We start from the raw sequence: 22487 nt of genomic DNA on the forward strand, positions 1-22487 counted from the left end.
GATCATTTCTATCGGTTTTCCCTCTTTCCACAGGCCTGATTAACCTGGGTGCTTTCAAAACTCAAATTTAGTATAAAAAACAATTTTGCAAATCATGCTGGAAAAAAATAATCACTCTACGTAATAAATTTGTTAAAAAGCTTGAAAGTCATTCAAAGCAAAGACCCTCCTTCCTTTGACCCTAATTGGTCAAATGAAGGGTACAGGAAAGAGCTGCAGCACATCACACCTGCATCCATTTCTAATCTCAGCAAATGCTGTAAAAACCAACTCCGGTAGACCTGTTGCAGGAAGTGCAGGCAAGAACTGGAGAGAAGGAAAAGGGTGTAGGAGGGAGTGCCGTACCTTTGAGCTTGGTGTAGTGGTGCAGGAGTGGGTCAGCAGAAACCATGCAGGGCCACCAGGGGTAGCCCGACACTTTGGACCACACCAAGTCACCCACGTTATACTTCAACAGCTGGTCTTTGTCTCTGCCTGTGGTTGGACAGGGTTCTTTCTTAACTGGAATCTGAAGGTGAATAACAAAAGAAAAATATTAACACACCCAATTACCACCCCTCCATCCAGCCTTGTAACTGTGGAAGACCAAGGATTAATCCGACTGTAGGTTTAAAACACACGTGGAGGGCCAGGGACAGCTCAGCAATAGAGATTTGGCCTGCTATGTACCAGGCTGGGTTCCATCCTGGCACTGCAAAAAACGAAGATCATACACACATGGCCCCCAAAGGAGGGGGGGCCTTGCTGTTTCAGGCCACGGCAATTGTATGACTCTCCCCTCATCTGAAGGGTGGCACAGTGTCTGGCGCACAGTGGGCACTCAACAGTATGAAGATCTATTTCCCTGGCCAGGGGGTGGTCCTCAGCAGGGCTCTAGTCACAGAATTTCAAATCCATGTGTCTAAAGATGGTCAGTCCTCAAAAGCACACAGTATGGAGACCCAGGCCCCAGCCCACCACTCTTGCTCCCAGTGCTGAGTCTCAGTTTCCCCATCTCTGGAACACGGGCAAGGATTTTTTTGTTCCTGTTTTTATTTTCTGGGTTTGGGGCAGTACTGGGAATTGAGCCCAGGGATACTTTACCACTGAGCTACAGCCCCAAGTTTTTATTTTCTACTTTAAGACAGGGTCTCACTAAGTTGCAGAGGCTAGCCTCCAACTTGCAATCTCCTGCCTGAGACTCTCAAGTCACTGGGATCACAGGCTTGTGCCAATGCATGTGGCAGATGGTTGTGTTCCGAGGTTCAACTTGTTATCCTCCTCTGCAAGGCAACTCTGCCCCAAGTCACTTTGGGCTCTGCTCCCCAGTGGGAGCAAGCACAGTCAGTGTGGCCCAGCCTCCCATGACCAGCCCAATTCCCTCTCAAGAGTACTACATGCTCAGGCAAAGGGATGATCAGTTTGGGGTCTGTTTCCTCATCTGTGAATGGAAGATAACAGCTATGAAATCTTGTGAGCCTGGCAGTGAGCTCTAGCACAGCGCTGCCACAACATACACTTACAAAAGATGAGAACACTCAGAGGTTCCAGCAACCAGGTTCACCCCATCCTGCAGACAGTCAAATTTCAAGGCATTCCCCTGAGTTTCAACAGAATCAAGTGGCGAAGCCAGATCTAACAACTTTCACAGGCTTCCTGCCCTGGAAAGCTTAAGTTTTACCACAGCAGTGAGCACTTCCAAAACTCATCCTATCAGTCACAAAAGGAACTCTCTAAAAGTTGTGTTTGGGGTTAGGGATGTGGCTCAGTAGCAGAGGGCTTAATTTGCATGTGTGAGGTTCCAAGTTAGAGCCCCAGTGCTACTACAAAAAAAAAAAAAAAAAAAAAAACCTGCAGTTGAAATTATATTAGCCAAAGCCAAAACTGTTCCTAAGCACTCAAAAGCCATTGTTTTTAAACCCTCGAAGGTCTTCGTTGAGTTTAAATAATTCCCAGGAAAAGTTCAATCATTCCTCCTCCAATCTGTGGAAATCCTAAACAAAACTCCACAACTGTAATTTTAAACAAAACACCCCAGGCTTGGTGACAACACCAGCTCACACCAGTCAGTTCCCCCATGGACCTGGAGCCACACCTGAAGGCCCACAGGCCCCCAGGCCCTCCTGGCCGCCAGCCCCAGAGAGCAGGCTGCCTGGCACTCACTTCCTTCTGCCAAGGCCACAGTCCTTGGCTGTTTTAATGGCCCATCCTCCCTGAAGTGTCCAGGCCACCCTGTATATGTCACTCTAGGACATGGTGACAAGCCACCTGGAAGAATACAACAGAGCCACGAGTCCTTCCACCTAAAGCCAGGTTCTCCTCCCAACCTCTGGTGAATGAACCCCACTCATTCATGTCCAAAGAGCTGGGCGGGGCACCAGAAATCAAGAACAGCCCCTCCACCTGCTGGACCCTGGCTGAGACCCACCAAGTGGACGGTGGGGCATGTGGGAAGGCTAATTGGAGCATCCCAGCCTGGTCCAGTGCTGCCCCCACTCATCGGGTGCTGCAGACCAGGGCTACCCTCTACTAAGCAGTCGGCCCAGAGTGCCTGGGACTAGCAAACCTGGATCAGAACTGCCTTGGCCTTTGTAGCCTCTCTGCTCCTGAATACCTAAGTTTTCCAGGCCTCTCCACCGGTACAGCAGCTGACTGTGGACCTCCAGTGGCAACTCGGGAGCTACACCGGAGCCCAAAGCCCAATGGGCATCAGCTGCATGTGGCCAAGGTGAGAAGACAGACAGCATCTGCCACACCAGGCCCATCCCCCACCACCTCTGCCTGCCGTGACACATGCCCCGACGGAATCCCTCACAAATACCTTTTTCTCTGCAGGACTTGAGATCTTGGACACCAGAGCTGCTTCCACAAGGCCCTGCTCCAGCAAGGAGTCATATTTTATGCTCCTTTTCCTGTTCCTCCTCGCCTTGTTCTCAGATTTTTGTCCATTTTCTTCTGACTGGGACACATCAGCAGCACTGTCACCACAAATGGAAGATTCAAAGAGAGGCTTCCCATTCATGTATGTCTTAGTGATTTTCAGCTTAATTTCAGGAGAGCCATTTTTGACAGGGGTAGTGTTGGGTGGCGTCCCCATTCCTTTTACTTCCTGGGACTCAAAACACAATTTGGCATCATGTGCACCAGGCTCTCCATTAAACACACGGGAAGTAAGATCTTTCAACTTCTCAGCTGGAATGAAGGGAAGCGCATCATGGCCATTAAATTTCGGCATGACTCCCTCCTGCAGGCTGTTAGAAAGCTGAGCTTTGCTGAGGAATACAGAACAGTCGCGGTTCACTTCACAGTTCTGGGTCTTCCCGTTTGTATTGCCAAGGATTTCTGGTGCCTGCTTCATCTTTATGCACTTTACAACTTTCTGAACAGACAGAGGACTTTTTTTGATGCTAAATTCCATCCAGCCTAGATGCTTCGGTTCTTAGACTACTATAATATTTTAAAAAGAGAAGAGAAAAAGCAACATTATATTTGAAACCTAGGACAAGCATGCTAACAGCTCTACAGTTTTGTGGGGGCTGGGGTTTTTTGTTTGGGGGATTTTTGAGGCACTTCATGTCTTATATAATAACAAGTTGCAGGAGGTAATTTTAATATCACTAAAATGACACAAAATCACAAAATGTGAACACTGGAAGGAAATATGCCAGGAGTCCTTCCCAAAAAGCACAGCACAGGCTGTCGGGAGAGCACACTCCAGGCTGCCAGGACCACCAACCAGCGTGATGGGAAGCTTACACCTGCCCCAGCACACACCCTCAACACAGTCCTGTGTGCCGCAGGGGAGCAAAACGCTGGGCCCAGGCAGGACACCCAGGAAGCGCTGAAGAGCAAAGCAAACTGACAGGCAGAGCTCCTCCCAGTCCTTCCTGTCAGCGAGGACCTGAAGCATCCCCAGGTGACCTGGACAACAACAACAGCGCTAAAAACACAGTATTAGCTCCAGAGCAATGAAAGAAAAAATGTGGGGGGAAAGGGCAAAAGAACACGCACACACTCCAAGTCAGCTCTGGCCAGGGCTGAGCAGGATGCTGTGCCGGGCCCCCAGGCCCCACCGAATGCCTACAGTAAGGACTACTGCAGCACCGTACTCCACTCTAATACCTGGGGGTCCACCTGAGAACCCTCGTGCAGAGGAAGCCAGCCACAAGAGGCCAACGTGCAGAGGAAGGCAGTTTTAGGAAGGCCCACTGGCTTCCTGGACCCACCAAAGTGGGGTCTTCACTGGGAAGCTACAGTCGAAGAGACAGCCAGCAAAGGTGCTAGGAAAAAGAAACAGGCAGACACCCACCCCAGCCGGGAAGGCAGTAACCAGGACCACACCATCAGACTCCAGAGAGATCCCTCAGGGAAGCAGCGACCAGGAATAGGCACTGGGGAAAGCTGAAGACACAAGGACCAAAGACACCCATGTATGTAGAGCAGGGGTTCTCAGCAGGGATGGCTGTGCTCCCCAGGGACATTTAGCCCTGATAGGGAACATTCTGAATTGTCACCACGGAGGCCTGCTATTGACAATACTGGGCAGAGGTCAAGGGTGCTGCTGGACATCCTACAAGGCAAAGGATGGCACCCAACACAGAATCACCTGCCCAGAATGTCAATGGTGCCAAGGCAGAGAGAGCCCAAGGCAGAGAGAGCCCGGCACAGCATCCTGCTCAGCCCTGGCCAGAGCTGACTTGGAATGTCTTCAGAGAGCTATCTCTGAAGAACGCAGGAAGGAACACCCAGGCTCCAGTTCAGCTGCATGTGCACTGGACAACCTCGAAACACCAACACACACATGCCTGCTTCCCCAAGGTACCATCAGAGCAGGCTCCTCTCCAGCACCAGGCAGATCAACTATCCTGCAGGCACAGTCCTAGGCAGAACAAAAAAGCCACTCTGCATCCCTGAAAACCACCAAAGCTGGAAGGAAAAAGATGCAGGTTGAATCTTGAAAGAAAGAGGATGGGGAGAAACTCTCAACTTTCACTTTTGTGCCTAAGGTGAGCCTGAAGCAGTTCTGACTGCTGTAAATGAAAGAGGGAAACCTCAAGTTCTGCCCAAGCTCCAGGCCAACACCTGTAGGGGCAGGTTCCAAATAGCCATGTCCAAGAGAAATGAAATGGGACACTAGCTGCTAGACAAAAGTAAAGCAAAAATCAATTTTAAGAGAAATATGATGGAATCCATAGTGTCCACAATATATCATTCGGGATATACTCCAAAATTACCAAACAGTTGAAGAAACAGGGAAACAACAAAAACTAACACAAAATGGTCCAAATATTAAAATGTAATAGACACAGATTTCAAAACATTATAACTCTACTCAGACATAATGAAAAATACACTAGTGAAAAAAAAAAATTGCGGGGCTGGAGCTTCGGCTCAGTGGTAGAGCGCTTGCCAAGCATGTATGAGGCACTGGGTTTGATTCTCAGCACCACATAAAATAAATAAATAAAGCAAAGGTATTATGTCCATCTGCAACTAAAATTGTTTTAAAAATTAAATTAAAAAATAAAAATTGCAACAGAGAAAAAGAAACTATGAAAAAATACCAAATGGAAATTCTATAAATGAGAAATACTGTATCTGAAATTAAAATATCAATGGATGAACTTAATAGCATATGAAATAACAAGTCAGGAAATTTGAAAACATAACAATAAAAACTATGTAGACTAAAAAACAAATTAATAATAATTAAAAAAGGAATAGAACCTCACCATTCTGTGCAACAAAATCAAAAGAGTCCACCAAGAAGGAGAGACAAAGAACAAAGCAGAAAAAATATTTTGAGAAAAAAAGTCAAAAAAATTTCTCATGACATCAGTTTATAGATTCTAGAAGTTCAATGGGGAACCATAGCACACACCAGTAATCCCAGCAATTTGGGAGGCTGAAGTTGGAGGTTCACAAGTCCAAAACCATCCTCAGCAACTTAGACCCTATCTCAAAAGAAAATAAAAGAATAAAAAATAAAAGACTAGGGATGTAGTTCAGTGGGTAGAGTGCCCCCTGGTTTCAATCCCAACACACATACACACACAGACAAAAACAAAAATTTCAAAATAAGTCTGAGGGCTGGGATTGTGGCTCAGTGTAGAGTGCTTGCCTAGCACATGTGAAGCACTGGGTTCGATTCTCAACACCTCATAAAAAATAAATATACAAAATAAAGGTACTGTGTTCATCTACAACTAAAAAACAATTTAAAAACAAGAAGTCTGAAAGAAAAAGGCCCATTAAATACAGAACAATAATATGGGTGATCATTTAATTATCAAAAAACAGTGGAATGATATTTTAAGTTCTGAAAGAGAAAGGTATGGAGAAGTTTTGTATCCAGAAAAAAGATCCTCCCAGAATGAAAGCTAAATGTATTTTGAGATAAATACAAACCAAGAAATTGTCACCAGGAAACCTGCATTGCAAAACAATGCCAAAAGAAGTTCTTCGAGTTGAAGGTAAAACAAACCAGGCTGAAACTCAAGACATCAGAAATGAATCGCGGAAACTAGCCCAGCAAACGTGCGGTTCCACATACGAGATGGCTGCTGTGAGTGCCTCTGGAAGCACACGCCTCCAGCCCAGTCTGTGCACTGGGAGTCCCACTTGCCATGTGTGGCGCCTGTGACAATGCAGCAGGGGCACTGCCATGTGAGCGCTGAGGGGCCAGAAGCAAGCTAGGGAGCAGACTGCACATCCAGCTGCCATGGCCACAGAAACTAACAGCCAACAGCAACCACCATTAGTCGCCAAAAGTTTACATTTGGGATGTTTTATACAAAAACTAGATTTCTGGCTTCTTGTGAAATGTGCACAGGTCACACGGCCAAGAAGTCAGGGGACCAGGACTCCACTCAGGCCTGTCATGAAGAGGCCCCGCTGCAGGTCTGTTTCCACTGGCGCTGCTCTGCTCACTTATGCTGCCTCTTTCTTTGTGCTCTGTCCTTTCTTCCTCCAAATCCACTGTGGACTACTCACTTCCCCGCATTTTACGTGGCCACCTTTGCTTCCTTCACAGCACTGCTTGTCACTGACCACTGAAGGTACCTTTCTGAAAGGTTTTATTTTATGTCCAAAGTATGCCAATAAGTTAAAATATAGTCTACTCTTTCTAGTATTTCAAGAAAAAAACTGATCAGAACTAACACAACAAATCAAAAGCCTGAATAGTCAGTAACTAAAGAAGAAAGCTGGATAAAGGGCCAAGTCCAGGAAACCTCACTGGCCAGTCTCACCAGCCCCAGGAGTGGTCTTCCTCACAAGGGGGAAGGCCAGGTGCGGTAAGCTCTTAAATGCAGGAAAGAACCAAGAGTTTCAGGACAAACAACATCCTGACCATCCTGAAAGATCACTTTCAGCATTTTGCCACATTTGCTTCAAGTCTTTTTTATAGGAAAGAAAAACAAACTGGAGAGTAACAACAACACACACATGCTCCAGGTTCCTCTGTGGTGTTCCCATTCCCAGGTCCAGACCTGAGACCCAAGAGAGAAGAAAGCAGCAGCCAGCCCCTGCAGACTCCAAGCTAGGAGCTTCTAGTGTGGGCGTGACTCCACACACAAGGCCCCCGGGCGTGCAGCTGGGAGCTGAGGCACCTGCTCCAGGTGCCACCTCCCAGGCCACTGGAAGGAGAAAAAGAGTGATGCGCAAAGGGATGAGGTCCACCCTAGTCCCCCAAAAGAAAATCCACCTATGACCCTAGGCCCATCTCCAGCATGAATTCACTTACGCCTTCCCAGTCCAGTGTCGTGTGCAGCCTCCATGTCTAAAACTGCCACCACATAATACATCTGCTCCACAATGTGGTCATTTCTCCGTGTGTGTGTACACAGTCAGCTCCATCTTTTGAACTGCTGAGCTCGTCATCACACAAATATATCATTCCTATTGTTTAGGTTATTCATAGATGATAAAAATGGAACATAGGAAATGACGGAAAGATTCCCAAAACACTATGCAAGGCTGACATAATCCTCATAAGAAAACCAGGGGTAAAAAAGTAGAAAAATAGATATATCAAGATCAGTCAAGTCACTGTATACACAATGCAAAAGCAAAGTAAATCAAACCCAGCCAGCCTGGGGGTATGGCACAGTGGAGCAGTACCACCTACCATGCACAAGGCCCTGGGTTCAATTCCCATCACCATGGGGGGAAGAAAAACAGATATCACGGTCTAAGAGGGTTTATCCAGAAACATACAGACAATTCAATGCCAGAAACGTTCATCAATGTTCTCACTATGCTGAAAGATCACAGAGGGATTTCTGGTAAGGTAACTAAAATGCTATTTTAAAGAAAAGCATTATCACTGCCCAATTCAAAGCAAAAAAGGAAAATCCCAGGTCTAGAAAGAGTCTCATAGGGCACAGGCTGCCCATGGTGAGACCCCAGGTTTTAAGGACTAGGGCTTGGGCACAGGGCAGGGCCTGCTGGGCACCTGCACAGAACACACAGGTCCAGCAACACTTCAGAGGCAGTGGTTAGGGTGCAGAATGTAGAGGCCACAGCCTGGGCCTCCAGGCACTGCCACTCACTAAGCTGTGGCACCCTGAGCAAGTGACCACCTCTCACCTTCACTCCCTGTCCTTCGGATAGAGGGCCAACCTCACAGAACTCTTAAACAAGAGAAGGTGACATGAGACAGAGGCCTCACTGGTCCCTGGGCAGTGTACTATCAGTGACGCACCTGATATCACCTGGGCCCAGGGTTGGCCCACAGTAAACACCCACCAAAGCAACTGGGAGGTGGGACCACCCTGGTGCATATGAACCCCAAGTCTCTGCCTCAAGACTGTGGTAAGCCTGAGATAAGACATTTATACCAAAGCAGGCCCAGCACAGGCATCCTGGACGGGCATCCAAGAAATGGCTCTTTGGCAGCTTCCACACCCAGAATGCTCAGGAGACTGAGGAAATCAGGCCACAGTGCACAGACCTTATCAACGGGATGCCCAAGAGTCAGGCAAAGTCCTGGGGTGTGCCTTCAAAAATCTTCCACAACCTGCAAAGTGGGGGGTGGGGGGACATGGGGGGACAGACCCTGAAATATAACAGAAGATATATCTGTATAAATTACCTAGAAAGAAAGCTAAAAAAAAGTAAAAAATATTGAGAGGAATTGCAAGACAGAGCATCCACAGTTCTCTCTTCCAAGCGTCTGGAATGCCCAGTGTGCCAGACACTACATTTTGGAAGCTGGGTTACAGCACTGAACCAAACAGTGAACACACTGTGCCACCCAGAAAACACAACGCTCAAAGGGGGTCTGTACATCTGTGCTCACAGCAGCAGCATCAGGGCAGCCACAGAGTGGCCCAGCAGGCTCGCTCTCACCGTCCTGAGCAGCACATGGCACTGAGGGAAGCTGGACTGGAAGGGCAGACACAGAGGTGGCATGACACGATGTGCACGATGCCACAGTGGGCTGCTGCTCTTGCTTGCCTTTGGGTTTGGGCTTTTTGGTTGGTTCGCTGCAGTACTGGAGATGAACCCCAGGTCTCACACATGCTAGGCTGCACTCCATCCCAGATCCACACATATACTTTAAAATAGTCCAAATGGTAATTTTTATATTTATGTATATGTTACCACACCCCCAACCAAAGAAATAAAATAAACTCCACCTTCAAGGAGCTTACACACCAAGAGAGTTCTAGGAGACAAGACCAGGGAGAATGGCAAAGGCGATTTTCAAAGGTAAGGAAATGATATTTGGATGAAAAGAGCTTCAATGCTCCAAGCAAGATAAATAACAGCAAACCAATACCTAGACACAGAGTAACAGAACTATTAATATGAAGAATAAAAACATCTTAAAACCTACAGAAAAAATGCCCAGATTTCAGCAAGTCTAAAAGAGAAACAGCCAGGCACAGTGACACAGGCCTGTAATCCCAGCAACCTGGCAGGCTGAAGCAGGAGGACTGCAAGTTCAAGACCAACCTGAGCAACTTAGCAAGCCCCTGTCTTAGAGTGAAAAATTAAAAAGGCTGGGGTGTGGCTCAGTGGTAGAGCACGCCAACTGTAACTATAGACCTCTGTTGAGCCTCAAAAGGTAGGAAGAAATAGATGATGAGTATCCCTTAAGCATGAAGAGAAAGTAACTCCATCCAGAGCTGTAGGCCAGCTGATCTCTCTCAAACAAGAAGCTAAGGGAGCTAAAGACAGTCCTCTCCCAAAGAAATGCTGAGAGGCACCTGGGCCGGTTGCAAAAAGTAAGGAGGCTGGTAATCCTAAAATAATCTTTATATTTAAAAAGAATGAGAGGATTCTTCTCCAAATTCCTTCAACAAGTCCCAATTTTAATGACAGTAAAGGAATTTAAAAAAAAAAAAAAAAAAAAAAAAGAATTAGAGATATCCAACCTGGGGATGCTCATTTCAATTCACTGAAGTTAAGTTAATGATATGCTTATGCAGGGCAAGGGGAACAACTAAGAATTCCTCTTGTTCATAAATATTTTATTCTTTTAAAAAATGCACTTTTAGGGCTGGGGAAATAGCTCAGTTGGTAGAGTGCTTGCCTTGCAAGCACAAAGCCCTGGGTTCGATCCCCAGCACCGCAAAAAAAAAAAAAAAAAAAAAAAAAAAAAGCACTTTTAATTTGCTTTAAAAGTGCAAATATGACAAATGATCATTGCAAAAAGGGAAAAAAAATATTGACAAACTCAGAGTGAAAAAGAAAACATGGAGTTAAAACAAATGAGCAGTCATGGGGTACATGGATGGTAATGGGAAGGCACACAGCTGCTGCTCTACAGGAATCACACAACTAACCACTTAGGTTCACAGAATTCACACAATGTGAACCTACATGCTAAGCAACGGGCAGTTGGGCAGCCCCACGGGGCCACCTGGACTAGAGGGGTTCTACGACACTGCCTCAGCGGAAAGGAGGCCAGGCAGTAGCCATTAAAACCAGTCCTGGCAATAAAAAACACATTCCCTGTTTTGTGGAGCTGGTGTCCTAGACAGGAGAGACAGAAATGAAGACATACAGGAGAGGTGGCTCAGTGGAAAAGCACCGGCCTAGCATGCATGAGGTCCTAAGATCTATCCCAACACCACAAAAAAGAGAAAGAGAAATAAATATAGGCAATATGACATATTAGGAAGAGTGATGGGTGGAGGGCAGGAGGGAGGCAGGAAAACTATCCCTTCTGTTGGACTTTAATGCCTTGGGTGCGCCAGGCCTCACTGTCCCTGCCTTCCCTCTGCCAGGGTGTCAGTCACAGCCCACTCTGGTTCCGTGAACCCAAACAAGCAGAGTCCCCTTGGGAAGGTCTCAACACAGAGAGCAGTGAGGCCTGGGACATTCCCCAGAGTCAGGCCATGAGCGGGATCTGGACTCCTCAGTCTCTACCACTTCATATGGGTCCACCTGGTGTGTATTCTGGTCCCTCGGTGACTGAGTGAGGGCAGAGTCTCTCCGTCAGACACGACTTTATCAGGGTACATGGTTCTGCACATGCATGCTGCAGAACTGGGTCCCTGCTCCCTGCTATGCTTGGAAGCCCCCTCCTGTGATTAATCTACATCAGCCAGGATCTACCAAGTTAGCTCTGCTTCTATGGAGAAGCACCAAGACAGTAAGGACTCTGACCTGGTTCCTTTTCTGATTCAGCAGCAGAGAAGCTCAGGAGGTTCACACACACCATTCTTCCCTGCTTCAGACCTAATCTTGACTTAGGGCACAAGGCTAGAGCACTCCCTAGTCCCAAACACTGCTTCTTCCCCATTTCATACATTCTTAGTGCAACAGGTCAAGTGCTCTTACTCCTTCTGCACTGCTGGTGAATGCAAAATGGTACAGTTGCTATGAAAAACAGTCTAGTGGTTCCTCAAAGAGCTAAACACACCTGAGTTGCAGTGGTGCATGCCTGTGATCCCAAAGACTCAGGAGGCTGAGGCAAGAGGATTGCAAGTTCAAGGCCAGCCTCTACACCACCTTTTTTTTTTTTTTTTTTTTTTTTTTTTTTGCGGTGCTGGGGATTGAACCCAGGGCCTTGTGCTTGCAAGGCAGGCACTCTACCAACTGAGCTATATCCCCAGCCCCTCTGCAAGACCTTAGTAAGAGTATCTCAAAATAAAATTTTAAAAAGGGATAGGGATGTAGCTCAGTACTAGGGCACTTGCTTAACATTTGTCAGGTCCTGGGTTTAATCTCCAATACTATAATAAAAATTTTATTTTTAGTTTAAAATTTTAAAAGTTAAACGGAGTTGCTATCTGACCCAGAAATTCTACTCCTAAGTATCTACTTGAGACAAAAACATGTTCATACACAAAGTTGCACAGGAAAGTTGACAGCAGCATTATTCCTAACAGTAAAAAACAACCCAAAAGTCCCCACCTGATAAATGGATAAGCAAGGTGGGGTCTACCCATACAATGGGCAGAATTCAGCCATGAAGAGAATGAAGTTCCTGAAAATGTTTACCTAAGTGAAAGAGGCCAGACACAAAAGACCACAAGCAGTATTCCATGCATCTGAAATGTTCAAGGGAGTCACGTCCACAGAAGTAGAAAGGCTGCCAGGCTGAGGGATGGGGAGGAGGGACAGAGGCTGCTCAAAGGCACAAGGGATGATGAAAATGTTTAGGAATAGGTAGTGGTAACAGAGGTGCACTGAATATACTAAAAACCACTGAACTGCACATCATAAAATAGTTTGTGAACATGTTATATGAATTTTATCTCAAAAAAGTCAAACCCCTATTAAGAACGCCAAAAACTCCAGAGTCTCAGTCCCTTCCAGGCAGTAACCAGAGCACACTGTCAGGACCAGGTGAAGTGTCTCCAGGTGCTGAGAGACAATCCTGCCCCAGCAGAGACCTCCCAGGAGCTCCTGAGCCTTCACCTTGTTTTATTTGCAGTGCTGGGGATTGAACCCAGGGGCACTCCCAATAAGCTGCAACCCCAGACCTTGTTTGCTTGCTCATTTTTTTAATACCTTTATTTTATTTATTTACTTTTATGTGGTGGTGAGGATCAAACCCAGTGCCTCACATGTGCGAGGCAAGCACTCCACCACTGAGCTGCAACCCCAGCCCCTGCTTGCTTATTTTTGAGGCAGGGTCTAAGTTGCTCAGGCTGGCCTCAAACTGCCACAGCCTCAGTTGGGAATACAGGCTCCCAGCAAGACACCTGGTTCAGCCTTCACTACACAAGGGCCCTCAGTAAAGGGCTGCCAGGCATCTGAGGGCAACTCACCACAAGAGACAAGAGAGCTTGAAAGTAAAAGTAAAGTGTGATCTTTTTTTTTTTTTTTTTTTTTTTTTTGCCATGCTGGGGGATCGCTGGGGATCGAACCCAGGGCCTTGTGTTTGCAAGGCAAGCACTCTACTAACTGAGCTGTCTCCCCAGCCCTGCAAAGTGGGATCTTAGAAATATGAACAATACAAGGAAAGGGAGAGCCTTGTGAAATATATTCCATTTGTCACTAATATACAGTTTCATTCAGTTATCCTCTGGCTACACCAGTGCCTCCAAGGAGGTGAAATGGGTGGTTGAGGAACAATGCAGTGGGAAGCTGTATGTTTGTTTTTGTTTTGCAGTGCTGGGGCTAGTGCATGATAAGCCCATACTCTAGCACTGAGCTACACCCACCCCAGCTCAGCAGAGAGAATTTTACATCACACTATCTCATTTAATTATTACAAGACCCCCATTTTACAGATCAAACTGAGGCTCCCAGGGAGCAGTTTCCCAGATAGTCAGTGTCAGTATTGGGACTTGAAACCACATGTGTTGGAATCTAAAGTCCATTCTTTTGTTTTTTTGTTTTTTTGCTTTTGGTGGTGCTGGGGATTGAACCCAGGGCCTTGTGCATCACACTTTTATACCAACACATGTGAACATATCAAAGTTTTTATTTCAACTTTTAAAGAAATATGATGAGGGGCTGGGAATATAGCTCAGTTTGTAGAGTGCTTGCCCTGTAAGCACAAGGCCCTGTGTTCAATCCCCAGCACCACATAGGGAAAAAAAAAAAAAAAAGAAAGAAAGAACGAACGAAAGAAATATGGTGAAAATGTAAAAATATTTCCAAAATAATTAAAAATCGTAGCACTCTCTATACCGTAACATTCGTAAAGGCTAAGGGGACAAAAAGTCAGATATGCGCCTCCTATAATCCTGCCCAAAGAGGAAGAGAAAGGCAGGAAGAAGGGAGATAGGAAAGGAACAGGCAAGGAAAGCAGAGAGGGAGAAGAAAGGAGGGAAGGTAGAAAGGAAAGGAGGGAAGAGGGTAAGGAGGAAAACGAAGGTGAGAGGTAGAAAGGAAAAGACAGGAGAAAAAGAAAATGTGAAGATCATGCCAATGGATCAGCCACATAACAGGAGTTCCAGAAAGAGAAAGAAAACTTAAGACAGCAATAACAGCAATAATAATAATGTCCCATAATCAAAAAGTCAGAAATAGCCAGTAAGTGGCAACAGATGGATGCAGAAGAGGCCACGAGGCTTCCAGGGGGGTTTCAAACAGGCCACAAGCAAAACCAGAAATGGGAAGAGCACCAGACATCTCAAAGAGGAAATGCATTGGGGGAGTTGAGAGATAATGAAGAAATGCCTACAAATTTTGAGAAAAAAATTTTTTTTCCAACCTAAATCACATACCCAGCCAAGCTATCCATCAAGCATAAGCACAGAACAGTTAATTTTGGCACATAAGGTCTCAAAAATGTCACCTCCTACACACTTGAAGATTACTACCAGACAGTATGTCACCAAGATATGAAGGTGAACCACATCAGGCACAAGACACCAGAACAGAGGTTCTGCCCCAGAAGGTGACCCAGACAGCTGTGTACAGGCCAGTGCAGGCCTGGAGAAAGGTCATTGAGAGAAAGGATGGAACTGACAGAGCTAGTATAGCTGACCATACCAGTTCAGTTGGAAAATTTGGGGCTGAATTAATAATAGATACATGAAAACTAAGCAAACAACAAAATTATTACCACTGGGAAAACAAAAAGTCATACAAGTAAATATTACCAATCATAACACAGGGTTTAGCTGAACAATATGACAACTTATAAACATTCATTTAAACCAGTAATCACAAAGTGTGGTGAATTACAGATGACTGGTAAGCTTTGCCACTCTATCCAGTACAAGATGAAACCCATTTCCCACCATTTCAGTTTGGATATGATGTGCCCCCAAAAGCTCATGTGTGAGCAATGCAGGAACAGTCAGAGGCAAAATGATTAGATTATGAGAGTTAGAATGCAATCAGCAGATTAATCCACTGATACTGATTAACAGGGTGGTAACTAAAGGCAGGTAGGATGTAGATGGAGGAAGCAGGTCACCAAGTGTGTGCTCTTGGGGTTTACAGTTTATCCCTGGTGAGTGGAGCTGTCTCTCTGCTTCCTGGTTGCCATGTTCTGAGCTGCTTTCCTTCACCATGCCCTTCCACCATGATGTTCTTTCTGACCCAGAGCTATGGAATTGGCCAACCATGGACTGAACCTCCAGAAACTGTGAGCCAAATAAACTTTTCCTTCTGATTGTTTTGTCAGGTCTTCTAATCACAGTGACCCAAAGCTGACTAAAATAGAAATTGGTACACAGAAAGTGGGGTCAGTGCTGTGATTGGCCAGGCTGTTTGGTTCAGAGACCTTTAGAGCTGGTTTTCTGGGGGTGGAATTCTGAAACATTAAAAGATGCAACTTGGAAAAGCTTTAGAGTGTTGTTAGTGGAGATTAATAGGCTCACTAACACATGGTGGAGTTCAGAACACCAGAAAGCCAACAGAACTGTGGATAGTGAAGACTGGGTTCATGAGGACTCCGCTGGAAATTAACTAGAGGTCACTCATGTTACGTTCTGGCAAATAAGTTATCTACATTTTGCCCATGTCCTGAGACTTTCTGCAAGGCTGAATTTAAAGGTGATGAACTAATTAATCGAGCAGAGGGAATTTCAAGGCAGCATAGCATTCAGGTAGTGGCATGGATACTGCTGGCAGCTTTTAGCCAAGTTTACTGTGGTACTAGGAGCAGAAAGCAAGACAGAAAGATTTGAAAAACTTGACATTTGCCCAGAAAAAGGCAAGGAAAACTGGGGCTAAGGAAGGTGTTAATTGTTAGAGATTATAGTCACTAATGAGATGCTAAAGACTTTACCCAGAAACAACAGGAAAGATGGCTTGAGGGCATCTCAGGTGTGGCAAGACCTCACCCATCCAAGGTTCAAAGGTACAAAAGTAAAAATTCCCTTGAGAAGAGACCATGGGGGCACACTGTTTGCATAGGATGGCCAAGGAAATTGTTTTACCATGCTCAACTGCCCAGGCACTCAGAGGCTGGCACAGCCAGGGTCCCAAGAGGCTTGGTAACTGCTTGAGATGGTGACAGACCTTGGTGTCAACCACATGATGCTGGTTCTGCAAGAATGCACGATGCTGGAGTTAGGGAATCATGGGGGCTTCCATCAAGATTTCAAAAGAAGGGCTAAGGGGCCAGGTCAGAGAGTCCCTACAGGTTGCCGTGAGAGGGTGATGCATGAAGATGTGAGAAGGGAGCTGAAGCTGCAACAGAGACCCCTGAGATTAAAAAATGCCAGTACTGTGTGATATCTACTGAGGGCAGAGAAAAGCCAAGTGAGGTCACATGGGCTGTAACCACTAAGGTCATGGAATGGAGCTACAGCCCTTTGGAGAGAAAATCACAATGCCATGTGCCCCAGATGCTGGGTTACCATAGAGCTGTAGGACTCATCTACCCATCTGGATTTCAGTCTTGATTCGGTCCATCCCTTCTTTCTATTCCCCTATTTCTCCTCTGGGGAATAGAAATGTTTACTCTGTGCCTTTACATATTGGATATAAGTAACTTGTTTTTTTTTTTTTTAAATAAATAGTTGTATAGTTTTTAGTTGCAGGTGAACACAATACCATTTTATTTTATTTTTATGTGGTGCTGAGAATTGAACCCAGGGCCTCACACGTGCTATGTGAGTGCTCTACCACTGAGCCACAACCCCAGCCTTGTAACTTGCTTTTGATCTTTACTCTCACAGTTAATACTTTGCCTTAAGTCTCAGATGAGTTTTTGGACTTGGGATTTTAGGTAATGCTGGAACTGTTAAGACTAGTGAAAACAGACTAAATGTATTTCATAGTATGCGATGGGCATGAGCTTTTAAAAGGCAGGGGTGAAATGTGATGGTTTAGATATGAGGTATACCCCCCAAAAGCTCATATGTGAGGCAATTCAAGAATTTTCAGAGGTGAATGATTAGATTATGAGAGGTGTAATCTATGGATTAATCCACTGATCTGGACTAACTGGGTGGTAACTACAGGCAGACAGGGTGTAGATGGAGGAAGTACGTCACTGGAGTTGTGCCTTTGGGATTTACATTTTGTCCTTGGTGAGCAGAGCTCTCGCTATTTCCCAGTCGCCATGTCCTGAGTGGTTTTCCTCTGCCATGCCCTTCCACCATGATGTTCTGCCTCACCTTGAGCCCAGAGCTATGGAGTCAGCTGACCATGAACTGAACCTCTGAAACTGTGAGCCAAAACAAACTTTTCCCCCTCTGCATTGTTCCTGTCAGGTCTTTTGGACATAGCAACAAAGCTGACTTACACATACACCCCTGAGTATGCCTGGCCCCCTGAGTCTCTGCCTTCAACAAAACATGTATGGCGAGAGTAAAGCCATGGCAGGTCTCATCCTTGCCTTTAAAAGGACTGCAGGGTTGGTATGTAGCTCCCTGGAAGACCACTTATCTAGCACGCTTGAGGCCCTGGGTTTCATCCTCAGCACTGCAAAAAATTAACAAACGATATAAACTGAAGGTTTCACTTCCTCCTTCTTAGAGCCAGCCACCATACTATGAGAAGCCCAAGCAGGTTCACAGGATGGCCCACACTGGAGAGCACAAGGTCATGGCCAAAAGGCAGTCCTAGCCATCGACCAGCATCAAGAAGCCAGACACACACAGGAAGCAGGTTGACACCACACAGAACAGAGTGAACACATTAACCCTGGCAAATCATGTCCAAACACAAAACCATAAACAAATATTACTATGTTTGTTAGCACTAAGTTCAGAACCAAACACAATCCTGGGAATATTGGAATGAAGCAGAAGGCAGGTGGGGGCGGGGAGGGGTAAGAAAGCTAAAAAGTCACATCATCTTCTACAGAAAGAACTTAATATATAAATCTGAAAGTTCCAAAATCAGCAAATAAGCAAGTTTGTGACTGTGTTTTGGGGGTTTGGGGGTTGTTTTAAGTGTAGATAAATACCAGAAACAGCCATTGAAAGAGCAGAGAACATACCTTCAACCATGTACCTCCCAGGGCAGTTGGCCTTCATTGTATGTGTCTTGGTTTAATAAAAGAAAAGATAAATTAGAAATGTGTGTAAAGTTTTTGGTTGGTTAGTTCCAACTTCCCCTCCACTTTGCTACATAAAATAAAATTTTCCTAAGACTTGTTTTGATTATAAATATTAAAAAAAAAACTATACTTTCTATTTTGCCATAATAGTATGTCTGGAAGTTGCACATTCTTTAAAATAAGACTTCTATAGGCTCTAGGTGAGAGCTCACAATTTAGTTCCTGTGCTGGGGCTCACAGGTGAGGAAGCACTAGGATCAGGAGCTCTGAGGTGGCAGCTCGGGGATCTCTCGGGCAATAGCAGAGAAAAGAAGCAGTGTGAAAAGAAGCACAGAAGGCAAGGTTGCTTTCCCAAGATAACAGAAGAAATATCAAAGGCCACTCCTGTGAGACAAGGACAACCATGAGGAAGGTACTGCAAGAACAGGGCCAGGCTGAAGAAGCCAGCAGCTCCCTTAAAGCCTGAGTAGGCCTCCATGCTGCAGCATCCTGCTCAGGCTTGGGTGCCACGTGGAACTCCTCCAGAAGTGGAAAGGTACCTGTTGACGTGCATTTTCACTTGCAAGGGGCGATCAAGACACAGATTTCCCCACCTCAGAAGTTCTGAACTTCTAAAGAAATGGAGAAGGTCATGACCCACAGCTTGTTTGTTGCTATATCTTCTGAACCAGCAGACAGCCTTCAAAAACACTCTACAGATCCAGGGAGGGGCCTGAGAGCATGGCACCGGACACCTGGCTACTGCTCTTCACTGATTTAGTCCACTAATTGGCTGAGGTTTCCACAACAGTCAAGAACATCCTGGCATCTTGAGAAATACATTCAAGTTTAGCTTCCCAGGTAGACAATGAATGAACAAGAATCACTTTTAATTGTTTCAAAGGAGTTGTAAGAAGCTACATTTTAAAGAAACTTTTGTCAGATTTCAGAGCTCAACCAAAAATAACCTAATAAACTATTAACATTATACATAATCCCAGCTCATCTTCTACAAATAAAGTTCACAAATTATTTCAGATAAAACAAAAGGGAGGCAAACCCAATTTCCCCACATGTACCATTCTCAGTAGTCTCATCTTATAAGTGTTCACTTTGGGTGGTGCTACCACTGAAATGCCCTTCTCTCTCCCACGTGAGGAAGAGTGAGCTGCCTAGAGTTAGTCAGACTTCCCCACGCCACCATGCCAGTTTGTGCCTCCACTCCAGGGTACCATGTGAATGAATCTGAACACCAGAAGCAAAAGCTAAGCCTGGGAGGCATGTCACCCAGGCACCATCCAGCACTCAGCAATGTCCCAGTCACACCTCCATCAGAACCTGAAGGTTCTCCCAGCCACCATCCATCCATCACAGGATTCCTGAGCCCACACACTCAGGCAGGGATGGGGGTGCCATGCAGGCGTGGGGATGCAAACAATGTGAAGAGACAAGTGTCCCACCTACAAGGAGTTTCCACTCAAGGGCAGGTGGGGACAACAAATGGGTCATCACCAGTTTCCACTCAAGGGCAGGTGGGGACAACAAATGGGTCATCACCACACCAGAAAAAATTAATTAGCCAAAGGGGCCTGGATGAGCAGAGGGGTACAATTTTAAATAGGGAGGTCAGTGTGGGCTTTACTGAGAAACATATTTGAACAAATCAAGTGAAAAAATTATTTTTCTTTCATAATGGCCTCTTTCTTGTTTCTGAGCTCAGAAAATGAAATAGATGCAAATGTTTACAAAAAAGATACTTTATCTGGACAAGAAAAGACATCTCCATCTATCTGTTTCTGTCAGACAAAAGCTCAGAAGCCACCACTTGACAGTTGTTCCCTACATGTCTCAGGACCCCAAACAACATGCTGTCGATTCACTCCAGAATCCACTTCAACTAAGCCCATCCACTTCTCACCATGCCACAGTCCCAGGGCTAGCCAACCACCAAGGGCTACCACCAGGTCTGACCCCACAGTGTTCTCAACCTGAGGATGTCAGAACCACAAGGGCTTGCTAGAACCCTGATTGCTGGGCCCTCTCCAGGGCCTATGACTCAGTGAGACTAGTCACTAGAGAACCAGAGAATCTGCATTTCTAACAAGTTCCCAGGTGATCAACCCTGCCAGACTGGGGACCAGACTTTGAGAAACCTGGGACTAGGCTATGATACAATACCAAGCCCAAAACCACGTGCTGCCTGGCTCATCCCCAAGAATTCCTTCTTACTCATGGCACCCATTCACTTGTTTCCACAATTAGAAAAAGGAAAACGGGAAATGATAAATGATAAGTCACATATTTCTAAGACCTTCCACTCTGAAGTGATATACTTTCCATCAACCAAAGCAAATCATATGGCCACACAAATTTTCAAAGGGACAGGACTGTTCAGCCATATCAGGCACCCAAAGCAAGAACAATGGAAAGACCCTGAGAGAGTTAACTACTTTCTGCCTAAATCCTACAACTAGTCAAGAGAATGCTGAGGAATATGCTCTCCAAAGCACATGGACTTGTGTCACATGATCCAGTTCCCTAAAAACCTGTCAAGGCCCTCACATTGCTCTTTGCATGAAAAAACAGTCTAAAAGAACTTGCCTGACAGTCCCCTAGACAGCAGCTGGCACCTCTGCAGCCTCACTCTCTGCTCCAGCTATACCCACTTCCTTCTCCTATCACAGGGTCTTTGCACAGGCTCTTCCCTCTATCTGAACCAACACCCAAGCCCTCTCCCTCTCTGCCCCAGACCAATCCCACAGGAAGTCTTCCCTGATACCTGTCAGGTATAACCTCCCTACCACACACACCCAGCTCTTTTATGACACAGGAGGAATTCTGAATGTACATGGAGGTGGACAGAAGAGGTAAAACCCACATGCCCTCAGCATCATCGGTATCATCAGCGTGTCTCTAACTAACTGGCCAGACGTGGATGCACATAATCCAGAAATGCTGAATCAGCTGGTGCCCTCATCAACTCTGGCCTCCTTGTGTAAGGGGACGGGTTGCTGGTCAGAGTTCTGCTGATGGCAGCCCAGTGGTGTAGGTTAGCATGCTCCTCTGCCCCAGTACTTGCTCACAGAAGCTTGATCAAATGCAGGCTTGATGTTTTTGTTGTTTTGTTTTGGCAAAACTGTTTTACAGGTTTTTTTAAAAGATTTTTGCCCACGCTCTCCTGTTTCCCCCTTCATAGGTCTCTATACTCTGGGGGACCTAGGACACAGGTCCTAGCTTATAACTGCACAGCTGATGCTCACCCATCTGTTCAATGAATAAAAAAATGTCAGAGAAATACAAAATCTTAAGTGCTGGGGAGTGGTTGGCCAAATTATATTGTTGCACTGTGTGCATGTGTGAATATGTAACAATAAATCCTGTCACTATGAACACCTGTAGTGTACCAATAAAAAAATGTGGAAACAAAAAGCACCTACAAATCAAAAATAAACAAAACGAGTACAAAACCATAAAGGCCCACCCTTCCACCTGGGGATAGACCACAATGTTGGAGCAGTAAGTCCCAGGGTACAGAACCAGCAGTCGGCTCTGCAGAAATCTCTCCATTACATGGTGCCTGGTGACTCTGGGTCAGTTTCTTAACAACTTTGGGACTTAGATTCTTGCTGTGAGGATCCAGTGAGATGACGTAAAGAATATTCACTGTTCAAAGTTGCATACAGCAAAATTCTACATAGATGGCACTGACTTCTAATCTTTGGGGGGTGGCCAGGCACAGTGGTACACATCTATAATCCCAACAACTGGGGAGGCTGGCACAGGAGGGTCACAAGTTTGAATCCAGCCTCAGCAACTTAGGGAGACCCTGTCTCCAAAAAAAAAGGCTGGGATGTAGCTCAGTGGTAGAGTACCCCTGGGTTCAATCCCCAAATCATCATCATCGCCATCATCTTTGGGGAAAAGCAATATAAGCCTATTTCTAACATACCTTAATTTTTTAAAACTAGTGATTCCCATTCTTATGAAATTAAAAAAATCCTTAGAAAAACAGAATAATGCCCAAAAGTCATCTCCACTTGTCCACTGTGTGCCTTCTACATCCAAGCACTGAAGGTAACTCAGAGGGTCATCCCTTGAAAAACTTATGACCTGGAGAAGAAGGTGGGGTGGGAGCCTGGGCAGCCTGCTGCCTGTG

The 22487-nt window shown here is 45.6% G+C and overlaps 1 protein-coding gene across 9 annotated transcripts in view; it reads right to left on the reverse strand.

Annotated features, from left to right (window-relative positions):
- Nsd2 (nuclear receptor binding SET domain protein 2) overlaps positions 1 to 22487 on the reverse strand; it is an 80457-nt gene that overhangs the window by 52757 nt on the left and 5213 nt on the right. For 8 of the 9 annotated variants that reach the window (XR_007110601.1, XR_007110602.1, XM_047567470.1 and 5 more), the window contains exons 2-3: positions 2801 to 3426; positions 346 to 508 (exon numbers count right to left, since the gene is read on the reverse strand). Coding sequence is in view for 7 of the 9 variants with exons in the window: in XM_047567470.1 (XP_047423426.1) it covers positions 346 to 508; positions 2801 to 3397 (760 nt within the window). In the remaining 2 variants the exon portion in view is untranslated. The remainder of the gene's footprint in view (positions 1 to 345; positions 509 to 2800; positions 3427 to 22487) is intronic. The other variant, XM_047567474.1, reaches the window with a different exon arrangement.

Source organism: Sciurus carolinensis, chromosome 10 (genome assembly GCF_902686445.1).
Source record: "Sciurus carolinensis chromosome 10, mSciCar1.2, whole genome shotgun sequence".
NCBI classification, from domain to species: Eukaryota; Metazoa; Chordata; class Mammalia; order Rodentia; family Sciuridae; genus Sciurus; species Sciurus carolinensis.